At 33.5% G+C, this 21,569-nt stretch overlaps 1 protein-coding gene across 3 annotated transcripts in view; it reads right to left on the reverse strand.

The window, feature by feature from the left end:
• Positions 1-21,569, reverse strand: part of Dscam3 (Down syndrome cell adhesion molecule 3) — a 185,037-nt gene that overhangs the window by 118,968 nt on the left and 44,500 nt on the right. For all 3 annotated transcript variants that reach the window (XR_012959712.1, XM_076121587.1, XM_076121579.1), the window contains exon 3: positions 15,808-15,979. Coding sequence is in view for 2 of the 3 variants with exons in the window: in XM_076121587.1 (XP_075977702.1) it covers positions 15,808-15,979 (172 nt within the window). In the remaining variant the exon portion in view is untranslated. The remainder of the gene's footprint in view (positions 1-15,807; positions 15,980-21,569) is intronic.

Here is a 21,569-nt window from a genome sequence, read left to right on the forward strand (position 1 = left end):
ATCACCAATATAATAGTCACTTTCTTCAAACATCGGTACAATGTAAAGGTTTGATTGCATTGGGACATGGGAATATTTGCACAAAGCACATTATTTGTACTATTTGCTGTAACCATATTTGTTGAGTCATTATTATTTATTAAACCAAAAGTTTTATTACTACTTTATTTGGTTTTTGGGCATATTTATTTCATTTTGATGTTGTACTTTTGGGTTTTTAAAATTGTATAAATTTTTGCGTATGTCACAAATAAATACGCTAATATGACAGTCTCGAAGTTTTTAAAATAACACAGCTCTCGAAGAATCATTTCAAAGTGTATCACACTTTTGGAAAAACTGTGATAATAGGTTTGCTAACAACCAAACACTAATAAAGAAACAATCTATCCAATATGAACATTATATAAATGTGTTTCTTAAAACTAAATAAACATAAACTTAACCATCCAATTCTTTATTTTCCACCTAGAACTAAAAAAACACCCGTCACCTAATTTACAACCGCTACAAAATGAGGCAACACACAAAATTAATTTTTTGTTCCAAACTACGTGCCGGAGTAAATCGCATTTGACATTACTTCATAGCAAAAACTAATTTGTCCGTGTACCCGGGTTTCGGGCCGGGTATACCCGGGTTTGCTCCGGTCCTCCCGGGTGTGACGCTCGTGGCTCGAATTATGACAATTCGCTATTACGTCGCCGAATTATGTGTATACGTGCCTTGTAAATATACGGGCTTTGTTTGTGTGCGGGCACGGCGCGGTTTTTATTGTTGTACCGCTTTTGTTTTACTCGGGTCGACGATTAATTAATTTTGATATTGTTTGATGGAAAGTAAATTGAAAAATACGTCTCAGTTATTGCGTAACAGAGGAATTTTGTTGTAAAAAATAGTTGGTTATAACTATATTTTTTCAATTGAATTACAAACTTAAGTGAATTCAAGCTCAGGTTGAATTATGAAAAATACATTTAAGTGCGTTGTTTTGATCGTAATTCAATAAAATTTCTAAGATACGGTCGTTTTCATTTTAAGGTTAAAGATATTGCCACCATGGGCTCCTTATATTTTAGCGATTTATCTTCACCAAGGTCAAGTTCTCAGTGTAGAAAACGTCATATACTACTCTCACTGCCGGATTATATTTTTTCAGTGTAGGGACGAAATACACTTTAAAAAATAATACATTTCATATTTATGACACTACTATAAACAGCAAAACACCGGTGGCCCTGTATGACAAGATGTATGGATGTGAATGAGGCAAAAGGAGTTTGTAAGGATCGTAACGAGTGGCGTTCTTTGGTCTCTTCTTACCCCATGTGAAAAAAGCTTGATCTTATGTTAGTATGCAAGCAGAAACAGCGAAATTCATACACTAGCAACAAAACGCAAAAATATTTTTCCAAAAAAAATTACAAATTCATTTCTAAAACCGCTATAAATCACTCAAGTTTGTTCGCGTTTTTTTTGCGAATATCCCCCCGTATTCGTTAGCGTGCAGGTGTACGGCCGCATTGTACCACATAATGTCTTGTTTTGTTTCGTGGCTCATACATATTCATGTGGGATTTATCCTCGTCCACGCGAGCCGTTGTCGAATGAATTAACGACGGTGCGCTCCGAAATATTTCAAGTTTAGATGCTGGATAGATTGGGATGTTTTGGGTTAGTTATAGATGATAGATAGTGAAGAATATGATAAGGTTTGTTAATCAGAATGTTTGGAATAAATAAGGGTTTATTTTTATGAAGTGTCTCTTTTATTATAAACAAAAAATTAAAAATTTAGAGGGTAGTTATGTTAATTGTATTCTAATTGTGACTTTTAGGTTTGACTTTTGAAAAATGTTGCTGTTATTGCAATTTTTTTTTGTTAAAATATGGTATACAAAAGATTTAATTTTTTATGCTCATCAATATTTTTAAAGAAAATAATTTAAAAAATAAAAACTTAACTCAGTATTTCTCTTTTTTTTATAAAATTCCACTATACTCGAGTATTAATGAAACCGGCAATAAGCTTTGCTATAAAATCCTTCAGCTGTACATTTTATAACCGTAGCTTACATGCACTTGCATAAAACCTGTGTTAATATGTAAGAGCCTACACGTTGATAAGGTCAGTGAACTTATTATAACTTTAGCTAAGCTGAAACGGGCTTTGAACTTTGTAACTTTTTATATTAACTGAGTTAGACGGTCTTAGTGTCCATGTTGCGATTTGAGACCGAATATGGACTACTGTTAATATGGTGACTGAAAATAACAATAGTTTTGGTTAACTTATTTTTTTAAGAACACACTTATAAACGACTGGATAATTGTAAAATGTCATAATAATAGTGAAGCAAGAAAAAAGTGTAAAAAAAGGGCCCTGTGTCAATAAACATTAAATACATATGTAAAAAGATTCCGCCTTTTTCTCATAGGTGTAGGCAGAGACTAGACTGATAACGTTAACAGTAAAATCCTTTTAAAACTTCCCTTGCTTCATTCACATCCTTGTCATACAGAAATATTGAATGGAAATAATAATAATATCGCAATTTAATTATTAAAATAATTCAGAGTGCTGTCAGTAATGTTAATGTCGTTTTATATTTTCATATCGGCAACACGAAATTATTCTCGATACAAAATTTTTGAAAATTTAATGTATCGACATTTTATAAAAACATATCATTTTACGTCACCCATCAAAGAATATTTCGATATAAAATATACATTCGTTATTTTCATTTGTATTGAAAATAAATATTTTAAACGAATGCAAGTAATGCCGTATTTTAACCCATCATGCAGATTTCAATTTATTATGCAAAAATATACACGTGCGAACAAATAATAGTGTATTGAAATTAATTTGTTAAAACAATGAAATATTTTCTTTTATAGCAGTACAAAGGATTTTAATGTTTTGTGAATATAAAAGCCCATATTATTTAAACACAAAGGTATAATTTGTAACGGTATTGATAAAATGTTACCAAAATATTTATATCTCTTCAATAAATATAATATTGATACGTACTTCGTAATATTTTTTTTCGGTATCACTATTTTATATTGACCGAGTCGTTGATTCATGTGAATTTTCCATTTAATATTTTATATATATTTTGTGCAAAACTACGCGTGTTTTCTCAAAATCTACCAGTCGGTAGAAAATAATAGATAATCAACATCCATAATTTACTAATGTTACTACCGCCCTCTTACAAATGTCAGTTTCATTGAAATTGGCCGACGGTGCAAGTTTTTGTTTGCAGTGTCCAAGTGTGTGCAAAAAACACAGGTACACTCTCTATTCCTTCACTATCATAGCCCGGCGGAAGGGATTGCTGACCCGACCAATTAAGTCAGGCGCAGGACCGACGGCTCTCCAAAACACGAAGGTCTACGACCTCAACTATCTTACTAGGGACAATCTCCAAAAAAAAAATCCTAACAGAAAAACTCAGAAAATACTTTCATCCCTACCAAGGATTCGAGACACTCACGTTGCATACTCTGTTATAACAAATTTGGTTTTAAAACGACAACTCCCGCATTAAGAATTGCTCTTGTGTCGCGGGGACTTTTGCAAACATACAAAAAACGGACACAAAGTACAACCAGACCTGATACAATATTTATTTGTGGATCACACAAATAAACTGTTCCGTGTAAGAATCGAACCCACCACCTCCCGAGGCAATGGTAGCGGCGTGGCGACATAAACTACTGCGCCACATTAGCCGTCAGATTAAATGACTTTTCAACTTTTAAAACTACCGATAAGACGTTGTTTACAAAACATCGATTTCTTATACAATGTCTTACTTTACTACTTTAGTTCTCAACTAACAATAGCCCAAGTTGATATTTAGTACCTTAATGTCCCAGGTTCGTTGCAGTTTTACATTCAACGGCGGTTTTAAATTGCGAAATGGTCGTTCTTGTTTCCTTTCGTATAAAATGTGGAGTTGAAAGATGATTATTTTTGTAAATTGCTTTTGTGTTACCGTTATGAGTTTGTTTGTATGAGTAGAAGTATATTTCATGTTGTATGACATAATGTCTTTGGTAGTTTGTGTAGCTGTTAAATATTGGGAGCTTTGACGTCTCGGGTTCGATTCCCAATTAAACAATAAAATATTTTATTTGAAGTTATGCGGTATGATTGATATGTGGATTTGCGGCTGTATAGTCTTGTCACTTTAAATAAATACTTATTAAAGTTTTAATTTATATTCTTATAATAATCAATTTTGGTATAAAAAAGGGGTTTGTTTTCTTACCTGTTTATTATGCATTACCAATGCCAATTTAAATGGAAATCATCTTTTTTCCATTATAGTATGGTAAATAATCTTAAAAGAATCATAATTATAAAATACATGGAGCTTTATTACTAAACGCATTATAAACTTATGCAATAAATTAATAGTTAAAGCCGTCTACGTCGTAGCGTGCAGTGAGACTACGTAGCGCTACAAGGCTACGCAATGTGCTACGCCATATATAATGCTACGAACAACAACTTTATTAGCAAAATGGTTAATCAGTTTCTTAATATAGATGTTCCTTTACTATGGCAATTATTTCTAATTACACAAAACTTCGAAAAGTCATTGGTTTATTCTGTTAGACCCAAATGTTCAGTAACTTGCTTAGTAGGTTAAAATAATTCCTCTTACTGCACCTACGGTTTTAGCATATATGGTCTTTTCTTGAAGCTTTCTATAGATGTGGGCAAATACCGATTTTAGTGGCATAATGCCACTAAAATCAATCCTTTTTTTTCGGTTGTTGCCAAAAATGGCACTGAAGCAGGAACAGATACAGATATTCATGATTTTCTGTACTAATCACTTGATATAGTTAACGAACATTACAAATAAGACCTGTATGTTTTAAAAAATCAAGACAAACTAAAACTATAAAATATTTTTAACTGCCTCGTTCCCAAACTTTAGTTTAATTCACAATCTTTGCACAAAACATGTAATATTTTGTTTAAAGCGAGAGCGAGATAGCGCTTTATCCTTCTACGTTGTCAGACAGAGATAGCACTATGGTACACACGTCGCAGAACAAAGGCTAGCTAGTCTTTGTCTCAACTATTTATGAGGCTATTAATTGCGACGACGCGAGTATCAACAATGAAATATTGTTGTAGTGCAAAAATATAAAGGAGGTTTTTAATACTTTGCATGATATATTAGTTTTATAAAGAATATTTAGTGAAGCTTATAATCGACTAGCTGACCCGCGCAACTTCGCTTGCCACATAAGAGAGAATGCGTCAAAATTTTCCCCGTTTTTGTTACATTACTCGTACTCTGCTTTTATTGGTCGTAGCATGATGATATATAGCATATAGCCTTCCTTGATAAATGGACTATCTAACACTGAAAGAATTCTTGAAGAAACTTGAAGAAATCGGACCAGTAGTTCCTGAGATTAGCGCGTTCAAACAAACAAACAAACTCTTTGGGAGTATATTGCGTGCCGGTTATTCAGTTTAGTTCCCTGTAAGATAGATAAAAAAATGTATTTTTTTTACTTTCTCTGTTACATTTCGGTAGAGTAAGCAGTGCGCAGAGGTTTCGGAAAAGCAAATAGTTACACCTCAGTTTTCAGTCACGATAAAATTTCGGTGGCTCTCTTGGTTATAAAAGATGAAGTTGTAATACTCCATGCCTGGAAGAGCAGATAAAATTGATTGCTTTTTTTTTTTCGGTGGTGTTAAAAACCTGTTTGACTTGGTTATAAAAGTGATTAAATAAGAAGTAACTATACGAAATAGCTTCAATTCAATAAATAGAAAACAAAAAGATCCTGTATGACAAGATGTACGGATGTGAATGATGGAAAAGCAGTTTGTGGGGATCATAAGCTCAATAAAAAGGGCGTTCTATAATCTTTGCACACACAATTGAAAAGTATACAAGTTTACTTATTACTCATTGAAATAGGAATAAATTTTATTTTATTTTGCAATTACCAAGGTAACTACTAAAACTCGGCGTAAATTCACATTCAAGTACACAAGATCACAGAATCTTTGGCATTCGACATCAAAGCAGAGTTTTTCCCACACTCAATCTCACCTCTCACACAAAGGGACGGATGTATTAATTAATTTGGGTTCCCAATTACAATGGTACCTCTCGAGGGCGTTCAACTACGCCCATGGCATTGTGTTGTGGTTGATCTAATCTTGGATGAATCTCGGCGGTATGGGATTGTTTGGTTAGAGATTTAAATAAATAAATTGGAATAAGCTGTGCAATGGTCATGTTTAAATTGTTTAACCACCATAAATGTCCGTGCAATTTGATGGCACGAACTCTGTTATTGGCAAAACGTGGGTGTATAATTACACCTCTGCCTACATTTTCAAGTATAACAGGCGCGATGATATGTACATAATAATTATGTATGTATGTACAAGGAAATTAAAATGAAAGTTTTAACTTCACACGATTGTGATTATTGGTATTTTTAGGAAGTCTTGTAATTATTATCCTGAGGGCATTTGTAACGTTTAGAATAGTTTTAATTTTGTATCAATTTCGATTAGCTATATGCTATTCGAGTATATACACAGGATTTTGAAACTTTAAATATGCGTGCTTAATTTTAACTCCCAATATCTTTCATTGGATATAAAACTTAGCTTGTAGAATATCAGTATTATGAAGATAAGATACATACAATTGACGCACTACAAACTATTTCCATAGAATTAGATAAGGAAATCTTATTGGTGATTCTTTTCTTTGTTCTTAAATCAAGAATGACTTAAAAACAAATAAAAAATCAGATAGCTACAATACAATCAGTCAGTAGTTCGCGTGATTCCGTGACGTGTGACGTTTTGTTCACAGATAAGCTAGAATTACGAGCGATAGCTATCACGAGCGCGAGTTCGTCTTTTTGACGGCTTCCGAACTAAGTGGTGGGGAAAAGCACGGCTTAAAGTGATAGTTGCTTTATGGCTGCCGACGTAAAAGTAACTATAACTTAAAACGGTAAATTCACCTACTGTGTTTGGCAATCATAAGAGTTTGTACTTTACCATGGATAACAAGGAAGGCCAAGAAAAATAAAATTATTTGAAAATATCATTCTGTAATGATTAAAACCGTAAATCAATAAACAAGGGAATTAAATTATTGAGTAAAATTTTGCTTGCAATCGTTCTAACATAGAAGTTTTCAATCAAAAAAATATAACTAATAAGATTTCTTGGTCTCTATAAAAATACCAGTAGTCGCTACTGCACATTTAAATTTCAAAAACTATGAAACTTTTTAAAATGTCACAGTAACTAATGCACACGTTCACCGAAAAATTCAGGTTAAACGCATTACCGAGGTCCGGTCGTACTAAGAGTTTTCATAGCCAACGTTTTTTACCCAATTAAAAACTAAAATGTTGTAGTTTTTCGTAAAAACTGTCCGAATGTGTTGAATTTCTTTAACGAGAAATAAAAAGTTGAGATAAATAAAATGTTTTGATGTAGTTTTAGTACGACTATTTTTCGAAAAACTTTTTTGCATTTTGATAGTTAAAAATAAAATAAAGTAGCCGCGACCACTTTCACGAACACGCATTTTCATAATTATTTGATAACTCGTGAATAAAACATTCGACATCAAAATGACTGTGGGTTAAAATAGAGTTCCCTTATATTGTTATTTTTAAAAGGAAATACTTTGATTCCAATACTTTAATTCTTAAGGAAATACTTTAATTCCATTATTTACTTTTCAAAAATAACTATTGGGTTAAATTGTTCGTGGATGCCAAAAAAGACAGTCACACCGGCTTTATATTTATTTTTAACAGTAATAATTTTCCAATTGCCATTAGATAATTCTGTATTATTCTCCATTCCACCCAAGTTACTAGTTTTCTACCAAACTTTAACAACCTATTCTAATATAACACATTTTACCTAAGTCCTAGCATCTTAGACATTAAAATTTGGAACCTCATGACAATAAAACGGGTCCGGCTTACATCTTGGCTTTAGATGGCTTAAAGCCTGTGGAAATTACCTCTGAAATATAACCCCTATTGTGTTCGTAATAGGGGTTATTAATGGGTACGTGTGGCGTGCGATGGTGAAATTTATTTATTAAATAGAGCATCTTGGCATGTAGGAGAAGAATGCTTGTTAATATTTGATCAGTTTTATGGAGTGGTAAGATCTTGATGTGTTTGTTTCAATTTGAATTGTTTGGGGGGGAGTTTTTTGAGGTGAATGTTTTAAAGTATTTTGTATGGAGTGACTATTTATTTTTAGTCAGATCAATGTTCATAGGTAAAGGTTGGGTAAAATAGACCAATTTGTGTGTTGAGATAAATTGTTGCAAAACAATCAATTTTATAAAGAATTCTGCAGTGACTAAGTTTAGCAATCTCAAATCTATGCATTATTAGTAAACCCAAATAAATTACTACCGCAATTAATGCAAGGTTCTTTTTTGCAATAAGTAAAATAAAATAAAGTAGTAGACCGCAAAATATGCATTAACATTGAATTGCCAAGTTAAATAAATACCCTCTCTTTCTCCCTCTCTTGTAGTCATCTACCAGATTAAAAATCGCCTATTAGATTGACTATTTTGTACACAAAATACCTTTTTTGCCAACCAATACTTTGTTCCTTCCTATTGAAACAACATGCTTTGTCCATATTTCTTTTGGCTATTTTTAAACCTGACCTCAGTCGCAAAGTCCATGATCACAAACGTCCTAGTGGTTCAATAGTAAAATGTATATTTAGTGGTGCCAAATATAGAGAGAACTATTGATCGGGTGATTCCGGGAGCGCTCGGGTAACTTCGGGAATGTATTTAGATGGAGGTGTTTTGTTTGAAATAATTGTATTTTGTTCGGTAATTTGAGTGTGTAGTGACGGGTTATAAATAATGCTTAGAATTGAATATAGATTTTTCTAGAAAGAGTTGGTTTTTTGGTCTTGGAGTAGGATTGGTAAATAGATAGGGTTAATTTTGCATTGCTATAGACCAGTTTTAAAGCTTATAAATAAGTGTCAGATAAAATATTTGCTGCATAGAGTGACAAAAAAATTAATGAAAATAACTTGCAATAATTATCCTAATCCCTAATCTCTCCCTCCGGGAGGAGACCCTTTGCTAGGCTGGCCAGTCATGGGTTAAAAAAAGATCAAATTTGACGCTGTGGTAGTCTATAAAATAGTAAGCAGTACAATTACAAGAGTAATAAAACACCAGTGTAAAATTCTAAAAATTTAGTCGCAAAATCCATATTCACCGTTAATCTTTGTAAACTGCTTACATTCAAAGCGCATGTGACCTATAACTGAATAGTGAATAATATGCGACAGTTAAGCAACGTTGGTTAAGCTCGAAGTTCAATAGAAACGGGACTGAATTCAAAATACCTGGCTGATCGATACTCTACATAAATAAGTTAAAGATGCACTGAGACAATATTGTTTATTTTTAAACCAAAGTCTTACATTTTATGGAAATCATCAAACGTGATCATCTGTTTAACACTAGCGGTCACCCGCGACTTCGTCGTCATGGACTTTACTTTTCAGCGTGGTGTTACATAGCCCTCCTCTACAAATGGACTATTCAACACAGTTTTCTTTTCAACACTTACTAGTACCTCCTGAAATTAGCGCGTTCAAACAAACAACCTCTTGAGCTTTACATTATCAGTCTAGATTTTTTCGCTGACTATGAGTATAAGATCATAAAGCGGATTTGATAAAACGTCACACGAAACCAGTTGTCGTAACAATTGTTGTGTTTGTTGCATTTTATGCGCGAAAGTTTATTATAACGACACATTAGTATACCAAGAACCTCTATTCAGTACACATGTACTAAATAGCATCGATAACAAAATAAGCCAGATTATTAGCATTTCGTTAATAAAATCAATGACGCGTGCTCAAAACAACATGACTCGTCATGCTCGATTAGACGTCAAACTTGGGATAAACATGACGGAATTTTATCAGCTTATTAGTGAACTCTAGTCTCTAGGGCTGTCAAGATATTGATGAAGCTTTATGCTGTCGGTGATGAGTAGAGCTGTAGACAAAATCTGGTACTATGCTGTCATGCTTAGATGAGCAAGGTGAGCATGATTTTTTATAGATTGATTTATCAACGAGTCATCTAAGTCCTCGTCTTCTATATATCGTTAGTCAAGGCTTTGAACAAAACCTACTGAGGATTCAAAGGTTTATATAAAGAACTGGTGTAGAGTGCTTGGGATATGCTCAAACATTTAAAGATGTAGAAAAGTAAGTAGTAGTAAAGTGTGTAAAAAATATTTTAAGTCCCAAGTCCCAAGAGTATTTGAATCTTAAATTCTTCTTAAAATTAATGTAAGACTATGTACTCTGGTGAACAATCAAGATTTTTTCAGTTTTTTACTAAATAAATTAGTACAATATATAATTCTGAATGGTAACCCTACTCAAGGATTTGAATCGACGTCCCTCCGGCGGCTTAGTTCACATTATAATATTGGATGTTAGTTTAGGCAGTCGGCTGGCGCAAGAATAACACGTTATTTTGCTTAGAGATGGGTCCAGACTGAGTGGCCCCGTGTTTTTGTATGTATGTATGTATTTAGGCTGATGGAAACTGAGTGTATTTGTTAGTTGAAATGAAGATTTATTGCTTCCAAGAAGACTGTCTTATTAGAGGTCCATTGAAAGATTTTATGTAAAGAAAAATATATTTTGTCGGGTTGGGAGGGTCTGTATTATAATTGAGTCTTTCTGAAACTGGTCAAATCTAGAAGTCGTTTTGCAATATACTTACCTATCAGTTAACATTTTTCATAAATTGTTCCTCTAAAGGGATAAAATAGGGGGTTAAAGTTTGTATAAATATTCATAGCTTCTCGACTGATTGCACTGATTAACCTCGATTCACACATAGGGATACTCTTTACCACGGGAAACCTTTTCACATGGACGAAATCGCGGGCGGAAGTCATTTACCACATAAATTCACACCACTCTTTAACCAAATCGTAAACTCGAAAAAACGGTAGAAATATGTAAGTCTGTATGTTCTCAGTACACAGCCCGCTTTAGTGAACAAGAGCGAACTATTCAAAATATCTGTTACATATTTCATGAGTTCCGCGCCCACATCCCTCCGCGCTTCGCTCCGACACTCGGATTATTATAAAGAGATACATTCTCACCGCAAAACTACCAAAATAACACTTTTTATTATGCTTTCTATCCTTTTGAGGCGTAATTCATTGTAGCAGTGTGGGAAAGAAATTGAAACATGAGACTAGTAGATTTTGAGTTGAAAGATGATTTTACGTAAGTTGGCTTGTGTTACGATGTCTTTTTATGAATAGATTAACTAATTATCTATTTTATTCATCTGTGGAATTTACACTCTTGAGCGCAAATTAAATTTATTTGTGGAATGAATAGTTTATACAAAAGACGCTGATTAGATTTTATACCAAAACTTGTCAAAAGTTGATCGGTCTATAGTCGATAGAAGTAGGTCATTGTTAATACGATTTTCATCTCTTGAATTTACCTGACTTACAAGCTGGTACAAATCCTTACTGACTAACTTTATCGCTACTTGAAAGTAAAACTTAACATAGAGGTAATTACTCAAAAGCGCAGAAATTCCTTATCGAATTATAATAATTAAAAATACGCTATTTTTAATAAACCCTAACTTTTAAACACATCAAAACACCAACGCATCGTTATTTAATACAGACGAAAACTCTAGATTTTCTTTTTTAAAATCCTCTAAACATATTTTTTCAAGTTTTAAAATATTTTTCAGTAAAGCTGTCCGTTAGTTGACGTTGCGTGTTACTCGTGTTAGCAGCTCTGTACCTTTCAACTTAGTACATGCATGCTTTGATGCCGATGTCCGGAATATTTTCATAGTGCTTGTCTCAACGTGCATGCCTTTTGTAACATATTTTTAAAGCAAGTTTAGACTCGAATGTGTTGTAGTATAGAACTTATTGTAGAAGATGATTTAAAGCAGTTGTAGGCTGTGTGAATGGGAAATGTTATTGATTGTTTGTCAAATAAGAATGTTTTAATGTGATAAGAAGATAAGCTTGGTGTAATTTATAAATTTGATGAATCATAAAATTAACTACCAAAATAGTTATATGAATGAGTAATGCATTGCCACAATCATATGATTATGGAGAAATTACGACGATTTACTTTAAAACAGCTGACAGCAATATTGTATGAAATCAAATGTAGGAACTATCACAAAACATAACATAACGATTAAAGCAAACCGCTATCAATATTAGTTTCCATTTAAACGCTAATTAAATTTTAAATCTATTAATCAACTACTCTAAATATAACTAAACGTTCCACGAAAAGATAGCTAAACCATTAACAAAATTGTAGCTAAATTTAGCTTAAATATTTTATTCTATCCATAATCTTGAGGCTTAGTTACGCTTAGCCGTGAAAGTTGGGAGATAATTCTCTACTAAATAATATAATTACACCGGCGTTGTTTATCGTTCTATAAATTGTTAAGTATTAGTTATTTAGTTGACACCTGTAAGAAGTTATGGGATAGAGTTTTGGGAAGGTAAGACACTTGAAGTTTGTTTTTAGATATAATGTAATGTTTTTTTTGAGAGTATGCAAAGACCCCAACACGTACTTGGCTAACGTGTTGGATTCAAGACCTTAACCCTTCCTCGTTGGTAAGGAAACCCTTTCGCAACAGCGTGACTCCTGAATTAATATTTTTTTGGTGCAATAGATAATATATAATGCTAGAATACATTTTTGACGTTTTTGGTTAGTTGATTAGATACTAAGTCACGCCTCTAGTTGGTCTAAAAAAATTATAAACGTAAGCCTTTTTTGTCAACTAACACAAAATGGGCATCTCTTTCTTCTTTTACACCTTAAATTCATCAGATGAGCTAGTATATTTCATACACTATATTTGATATTTTATACACTAGTAAGAAGAGTCTTATCTACAAATGATTTGTGAAAACCAGCATAGTAATTCAAAAACAGTATTTCTTGCCAACATCAAAAAGCCAAAAGCTTCCCTCCTTCCTATATTTGTTTCTGGTATTTTCCCCAAACACCATGAAATACAAGAAACAGACGTGCAAAACATCCATATTTTAAAATATACTCGAACCTCATTGTAATTCTTGGCCTTTCGTGCAAAACAGAATACTTCCTTTAGGCGCCGGCCACACTGTAGACAGTGTTCCGACCTCTACCTTCTACGTATCCACACATACAGAACTAGTCAGTGGCACAAGTTTCTGATACTATCGACTATCTTCTATCGACAAATTTAATGTGTAAAACTAATAAGTTGCAGCAGTATCAAGAGCTTGACATTTAAAATGTATGTAAAAATGTTTCTTACGGTTCATGCTAAAGGCGAAAGTCAGGTTTTCATATTATGAAAATTCTCGATAACTTTCCGGTTTTCAAGAGCTGATAGTGGTACCTACCTAAACGCACTAAAGCGCTCGTAACGTTACTCACAACACTTTTTGTCTATTAAGTAATTTGAAAAGTCAAAAAGTCACTAGACGAAGGTACCGACTGTCGACGCAAAATCTCGTTCAACTACGAACTTGAAAGTGGTATAGCTCAACACGCCACTACCATTGCATCTGGAGGTCATGCGTTCGATTCCCACCGAGACAGTTATTTATGCGATCAACAAATAATTGTTTCGGGTCTGGTTGTACTTTGTGCCCGTTGTTTGTAAAAGTCCCCGCGACGCAAGAGCAATTCTTAGTGCGGGAGTTGTCTAATAAAATGAGAAAAGGAAAAGAAGGACCGTCCAAGCAATGTGTTCTCCGCCTTAGAGTATTGAGTGAGCATCAGGTGTAGATATCTTACATTATAAAGAATTCTGAAACGTACGTGTTTATAAGTTGCGTCGAACTTTGACGTCGAATCTGAACGAAATATTTGGACCTTGCCAACAAATTATAGTCGATGAGATTGGATTTGTAGCACTACGTATAAATATATGTATATATTCGTATATTTTGTCGCCTTTCAGTAACGGGGTGTCGACTTTTTGTGTCCGTTTTTGATAGCAAAAAAGTAGAAGCAGCATTTGTTAGTATGTGATTTATGGATTTTAAACTAGGACTACATTAGTGGAAATATTCTGGCTGTGGTTGCATTATATACAAATGGATAAAAAACTTAGTATTTAGTTTAGAATGGAAATGAAGATTAAATATATTGCAGAAAAAAGCTACCTTTAGTACTTTTCTATTCTTAATAGTAATATTGTCACATCATTCAGTTTTCATACGAGTAAAAAAAGTATCACTAAAGAGTATTTTTCCCTACGTTTTCCATCGATATTTGGCGGCACTCCCAGTTTCCTTTGAACTCATAATACTAATCAAGTAATGGTCACAATCTGGTTCAGTCGCTATTGGATTTATGGCCTCTAAAATTTTATGACGAAACTCAGAACAACACCCATCTTATTGATAATTTGGCAAAGGAAGTATATTTTATTTATAGTTTAATTTTCAGTTTACTTCAAAATATATCTTTGGAGATCAAATCATATTTTTAACTAGCTGACCCGCGCAACTTCGCTTGCGTCACATAAGAGAATGAGTCAAAATTTTCCCCGTTTTAGTAAATTTTTTTACTGGTATTCTGCTCCTATTGGTCATAGCGTGATGATATATAGCCTATAGCCTTTCTCGATAAATGGACTATCCAAAACTGAAAGAATTTTTCAAATCGGACCAGTAGTTCCTGAGATTAGCGCGTTCAAACAAACAAACTCTTCAGCTTTATAATATTAGTATAGATACATGATTTTTTTTTCAGTTACTGACCCCATCGCGCTAGGTTAAGCAACCCTTGGCGCGGGCACTCCATAGATGGGTCACCACTCAAAGGTATAAGGGCTTAGTGTCTTCGTGGTCTGAATAGCATGTTATAAGTCGATTTCAGTGGACACCAATAAAGTTAACAGCAAATACATCGTGGCAAAGGTCCTTCGACTGGTTTGAAATTTTCTGACCACTGACCAATGGATAAGTCATAAATACATAATAATACGTAATAATAATATATAAATTGGAAACGTGTCAGGAAGTTCTCTAGAATTATCTACTAAGTTAAATTATTTTAACTCATTACAGAAGAAAAATAACAACTCAAAAATTCATAGGAAGTTGTAATTTTAATATTATACTTGAGTTTAAAGATAAACCAACTTCCGTAATCAAGAATATTATGAAGCTTAAGTTTACAGGCTGTAAACTGAAAATACCGAATAAATTAATTCAAGAAATATATTGATTCTGTTGTCCAATCTGTAGTAGTAGATTTTTACTGACGGTGAAATGCGGTTTTGAGGTTTTTTAATTACTGGTGATCACGATAGTAAGGTATTTATGTGTCAATTTTTTGGTAATAGACCTGTCTCTTATTTAATAGGATCAAGGTTATTATAATAAATAGCAAAAATTACGGACATTTCATTAATACAATGTACCATACAGATCTTAAACGGTCTACGCCTATTCGTGTAAAAAGGCCGCCCATAATTCGGTAAAAAAGTCGATAATTAATAATAATAATACAAATTGTTGTACTTTACATGACTAAGGACCTCTAGCCATACCCATACGTTGAAGGAAATAAGCCGTTGCAGCGGCACGTTGTATATTTTAATGGTCCTTATCAACTTAAACATTCAGAAAATAAATAATACAGTACAAGAATACTCTTCGACTTACCTCAAGCCCGGCACATCATCAAGCTGTGCCCCATCAGGCTGCTGCCACGCGATCTGTGGCGAGGGGAACCCGTGTGCGGCGCACGAGACCCTCGCGCCCGTCGTGTTGGAGAACACCAGCCGAGGAGGCGGCTCCATCAGGAACACTGGACCGTGCTCTTGGCCCTCGCCACCTGGAGACAAAGAGTATAAAGTTAGCAATGAGTTGGTGTCTGCTGGTGTGGTGATACAGGGGGAAATTGCTTTTAGTCGTAGTTATTTGGTTTTATTGACAGTTTTGGGTTAGAAGTTTTTTACTTTAGCTGAGCGATGGAGGCTTTTTAAGGTAAAAGTGTATATTTAATACATGAATATGTTAATTAATATATAAAAGAAGTAATTTAAAGTAACAAGTATTTAGTTATTATCTTTTTCGTCACTAGCTGGGTAATCAAGAAAGAATTATACACTACGAAAAGCTTTTCTTGGGATGATTGCTAGGAGAAAAATAAATAGCCAAACAACCTGTATTACTAAATTGTAACACTTTCAACTTATTAAAGCATTGGCTATGGCGTTACCAAAATCAGTGAAATGACATGCAAGTGAAAGGTGAGGAAATGTAAGTATTTCCTTTGTTTAAATAAACTTGTTTCGTTCAAACTGGACAGAACAACATACTTTCGCAGAAAAAGTAGGTGTAAGGTAAAAAATACTACAAAAGCAAAACTTTGTTTATAAACACTTTTTTACAAGTGACATTTAAGTTCCATATTTAACGTTACAAGCGTGGGTCCTTGTAATTCTATGGGAATTACTTCCGGAAACCCAAAAATAAACTTCAATGAAGGTCTTTTGCTACATAAAACAACAATCTATAAAAAGATCCTCTCAATTTGAAGTACAAGCTATTTCGGTTAGAATGTATTAAATTACGGCATTTCTAATTATGTTCAAGTTGTCTAATATTTCATCTACAGAGGTCGGTCTTCTGCAAAGGGATTTATAATTTGAATATTTTGTTAATTCTATGTAAGAGATTGTTTAAATAATGTAGACCGGAATTCCTTACTGGTTTAGGCTTAGCACTAATTACATTAATATATATAATTTTTATATTACTTACCCCCAGTTTCTGAGTACATTTAGCAGTAGTTTATCTATTCAATAGCGTTTAAACTCATATTAAAAAGCGTTATTTAATAGATAAACCCCCGATAAATGTACTCAGAAACCGGGGGATAGAGGAGGACATACTATTATATTTACGTATATGTATAAACATTAACAAATTCCTATAGCGGGCGTTGTAGAAACTATTCTTGTACTACATTTTAAATGTCCAACTCTCGATACTCGAGAGAGTAGTCGACAGTAGCCAATTCTGTACAGTCAGTACACATGAGTACCGAGAGTTTGGCATTTGAAATGTACCTCAAAAATTGTTCCTATGACACTATGGTAATTAAAAGTAAGTTGACATTTAAAATGTACTGCAAAAATACAAAATTTCTTGATAGCTAGCCGGTTGTAGATATAGTCACTAGTAGTAGAAAATTGCGCTATAGAAGTTGAATATTTGGGCTCTACCACTAGGTCCTATAATTAAACCCGTTTAGACCTACTGTTAGTTTAACGACAGTTAAATTCTAGATTAACTCTCTTAACGAGGTTATCACCCGGATCAAATTAGTTTGAAAAACTAACTTCGAATGAACAGTTAATTTTTAGGTACATTGTTGAGCACTTCAAGTACCCTGTCAAGATCTTTCGGCTTGATAACGGTGGGAATAGCAGTTGGGATTTAAGGACTGAAATATTTATTTATTACTAGCTGACCCGCGCAACTTCGTTTGCGTCACATAAGAGAGAATGGGTCAGAATTTTTCACGTCTTTGTAACACTTTTTTACTGTTACTCTGCTCCTATTGGTCGTAGCGTGATGATATAAAATATGCTTTTTTTTCACGAAAAATATTCTTAAAATTATTTATATCTCTTTATATAACGAAGTCGCGGTGAGGCATAGCCGCCATTAAAACAGTTGCCATGACAACGGAATTTTGTTAATTTAATGTCATTATAATATTGATTATTCGCGACTTCGTTCGCCACCTGAATTTTCCCGGGAAATGCGTCATTTTCCTGGGGTAAAAAGTAGCCTATGTCCTTTCTCGGGTATCAAAATATCTCCATACCAAATTTCATGCAAATTGGTTCAGTAGTTTAGGCGTGATTGAGTAGCAGACAGACAGACAGACAGACAGAGTTACTTTCGCATTTATAATATTAGTATGGATAACGTAAAAGCAGGCTGGTCTTCAGATTTTAATAGTTTTTTTTTGCTCTAGCGTTTTAGTAGCTCTAGCGTTGCTCTCGTGATACTGTGTTTAACTGTTGTGTATATTATATAAGTATGTTATGTATACCCATGTCTTTTTATTAGATGAAACTTTTTGACACCAATCGGTTAAGTGGTCATGAATCTGTGCCTAGAAAGCTGTTGTCGTTATCATGATCATTATCATTCATCACTAGCAAATTCTGTTTGCACCTAATCTTTGATACGCTTTTTATAGTCATTACCATTTTGTCCTCACTTGGGACTAGATCTTATAAACTAACTTCAGCTAAAAATTTTGTTGACCCATATCCATTCTGTACCAACTGTTTTGGTAATAAAGACAGCAAATCATACTTGTATAAGTAAATTCAAATTTTGGACATAGACTATAAGAAAAGTGTTATTTTTTTGTGCGACTGTCCGACTTTTGTATTAGTATGTCCTCTCAAACTATGAAGATATATAACCTTAGGTCTACCTTTAATGAAACTACGAATTTCCTCTAAGTCAAAGATTAATAGCATAGTTATGATAGCTAAGTCCACGTCACAGCAGTTTGCACACACCGATCGAACTCTAACATACTCAAAGTTATCGATAGAACTGTCCTAACAAGCTCTGAGTTAGATACAATATGTTCTGTTTGTACAATAACTGTGTCCAACGTTTTAGCACTAATCGGTGTCTTTGAATAGTAATTGATCTAGATATTTGATGGGATGGCTTTGTGAGTTACTGGTGACAGTTATATTTGATTACTCTTATTATATCAGGTTAAGGTCGCCCCAGATTAGGAGACGCGTGTTTTTCGAGCATGTAAAGTATTTAGAGGACGCAAACGCTGCATGCGGTGTTTGCACGCGGTTTACGGGCTGTGCACATTTCGCCCGCTGGCAAAACGTTACGTTCATGCCTTCTCGGCCAATGTGGGGACGGCTTAAGTGATTTTAAATAGTTTAATTTTATTTAAATAAATTAGGGTATGTTTAAAGATGGGTTCATATCAGTACGAGCAGGTTTTTAGGGTGTGCAAACAAGTTTAGTAAAATAATTGATATAAAAACTTTGTACTAACTCTGGCGACAAAAGTAAACAGATTGTTTAGAGAAAAACCTACAGAAGTGCTTTAAATTAATGTAAGGTTAACCCTCGAGTGCCTTTTAAAGCAAAATAACAGTATAACCCAAATAATTTAGATTCTAACCATTAACTAACATTAAGCTGAACAAAGAATAATAAAATAATAATATATTAACAGTACAGAATCCTACAAATTCCAAAATGCAAAACTAGAGGGCGCTTCTTCGGTTCTTGGTTTAGCCGAGATTTGTCAAATTAGACAGCGGGTTAACTGCCTTAACGCGGTTACCACAGACAGACGGGCCGCTTGATATGTATAATGCGCGATTTGAATTTCAAACTCCATTCTCCCGTTAACCGAGTTCAACTAGCGTTTGCCTCAATGTTATGTTGGGATTAACATAATAATGTCACATAGTTATGGAATATAAATTGGATTATTGTTCCAATTGTATGGGTTTGGAAGGTAAATTGAATTTGATCAATATAGTTCTGGTAATTAGTTATTTGATGTCCACTAGTTGCGTGTTTGTGCTATTTTGCTGTAGTACTGCTGTAGCACTTAAAATTATTTTGGGATTTTGCTACATAATATTTTGTGTCGAACCGACACAAACTAGTCATGAAGAATCTATGTACATTAATTTTATTTTTGGAACCTGCACGTTCATTTTAAAGTAGCACCTTTAACATACATAGTATATGAGCTATTTAAATGGTATGTATATGGCAGACATACTGGGGTAACGCCGGGGCAAGCCACTAGTTTGTATGATAATTTTAGTTTGTTTGTAAAGCTATTGTATTAAATTTCAGCATAGCATACCTAAGCCTTTTATTCCGTAACTTAAAACTAACGACAAACAAAGAAACAATGGCACGAATACTTTAAAAACAGGCCACATCTGTAGTCAAATTTCCTCGTACAACTAAAACACAAGGAGTATAGGTATCTCTTTATTTTCCCTCACATAAATATGCAGTTTGGAAACGACGCGACAGAACTACCGAACGAAATTTGATAAGTTCATACAAGTTTACCGTACGAGAGATGTATCAGTTTTCAGATATTGTGTTATTTTAACAAAAATAAGATATATTATTTATTGTTAATTGTATCCTATTCGTTACTGATGATAAGTGATATCAATGTTATTAACTAAGAATGTCAGTTTATATTTACATATATTGAATGTCACGGTAGACCCACTTACACTAGTTAACATAATTTATTATAGCTTTAATAATGTAATGCAAAATATTGTATAAAAGTATATAACCTTAATATGTGTTTGATGTGTTCGTAGTACAGTAATGATCAAAAAAGTGTATTCATCCTTATGTGATATTATTATTAAGAATAATTAAAAATTTTTGCAAGTTTTTACCTATATAATAACTTAGAGAAGGCCGCTACAAGACAAAGGTTCTTTATATTCGTGGGCTATGTTATGTACATTAGATTTAATACAAAGACCTGCGAATATTTACAAAATAAAAAGGAAAACGACAGGAGTGTTGTATGCATCGCTATACTCTTTCACGTTGCCGTGGACGTTCCCAGAATGCAGCACTGAAGTCTCATACATGTAAGAACACAGCGTAATTTGCACTGTTATGTATGAAATTTATGAAATGTATGAAATACAACAAAACATGTATGATAGTATTCCGACATTTGTAACTTTGTTAAAGTCTCCTTTGTGTCGTTGTTTTGTTTTTACTAAATGCTACAATGGATTTTATGTTTCTATTTTTAGCTTTAGTTGTAGAATATTGTTTGGTATTTATTGCAGCTTTTATTTTTCAACGGTATATCATGGGTATATAAAGTAGTTATCGTACTTTGAAGTTAAATTAGGTACAATATAATGATATGTAAATGTTGCCTAATAACCAAAGAACTAATTTAATAAAGAAAAGTTAAGTGAATACACGACTTTAAGAAAAACGTCTATCATTGATAAATCGTTATTTTCAGTAAGCAATAGAATGAATTTTGAAATGATAAAATTGGGTCATATCTATTATACTATTAAGTATGTATTACTATTTTTAGTATCTATTTAGAAGTATGTTTATCAGTTATCTGGTAATCATAGTACAAGCTCTGCTTAGTTTGGAATCTGATGACGGTGTGTGAGATATCCTAAAATATTTATTGTTTTTATACATTCATTCAGTGAGAGAGTTTGCTATAAGGGTAAAAAGAACATTCACTATTACCAATCCCGTAAAAAAAAATCTTATGTCCAGCATTGATACAATAATGAGAAAACGCTTCGACCACCGTGCATAATCATAGCACTCTAGAGAGAAGTTAGCACAAGTCCGAAAACCGCGTCCTCCATAAATTTACT

The sequence above is a fragment of the Anticarsia gemmatalis genome, chromosome 1 (assembly GCF_050436995.1).
Source record: "Anticarsia gemmatalis isolate Benzon Research Colony breed Stoneville strain chromosome 1, ilAntGemm2 primary, whole genome shotgun sequence".
NCBI lineage: Eukaryota > Metazoa > Arthropoda > Insecta > Lepidoptera > Erebidae > Anticarsia > Anticarsia gemmatalis.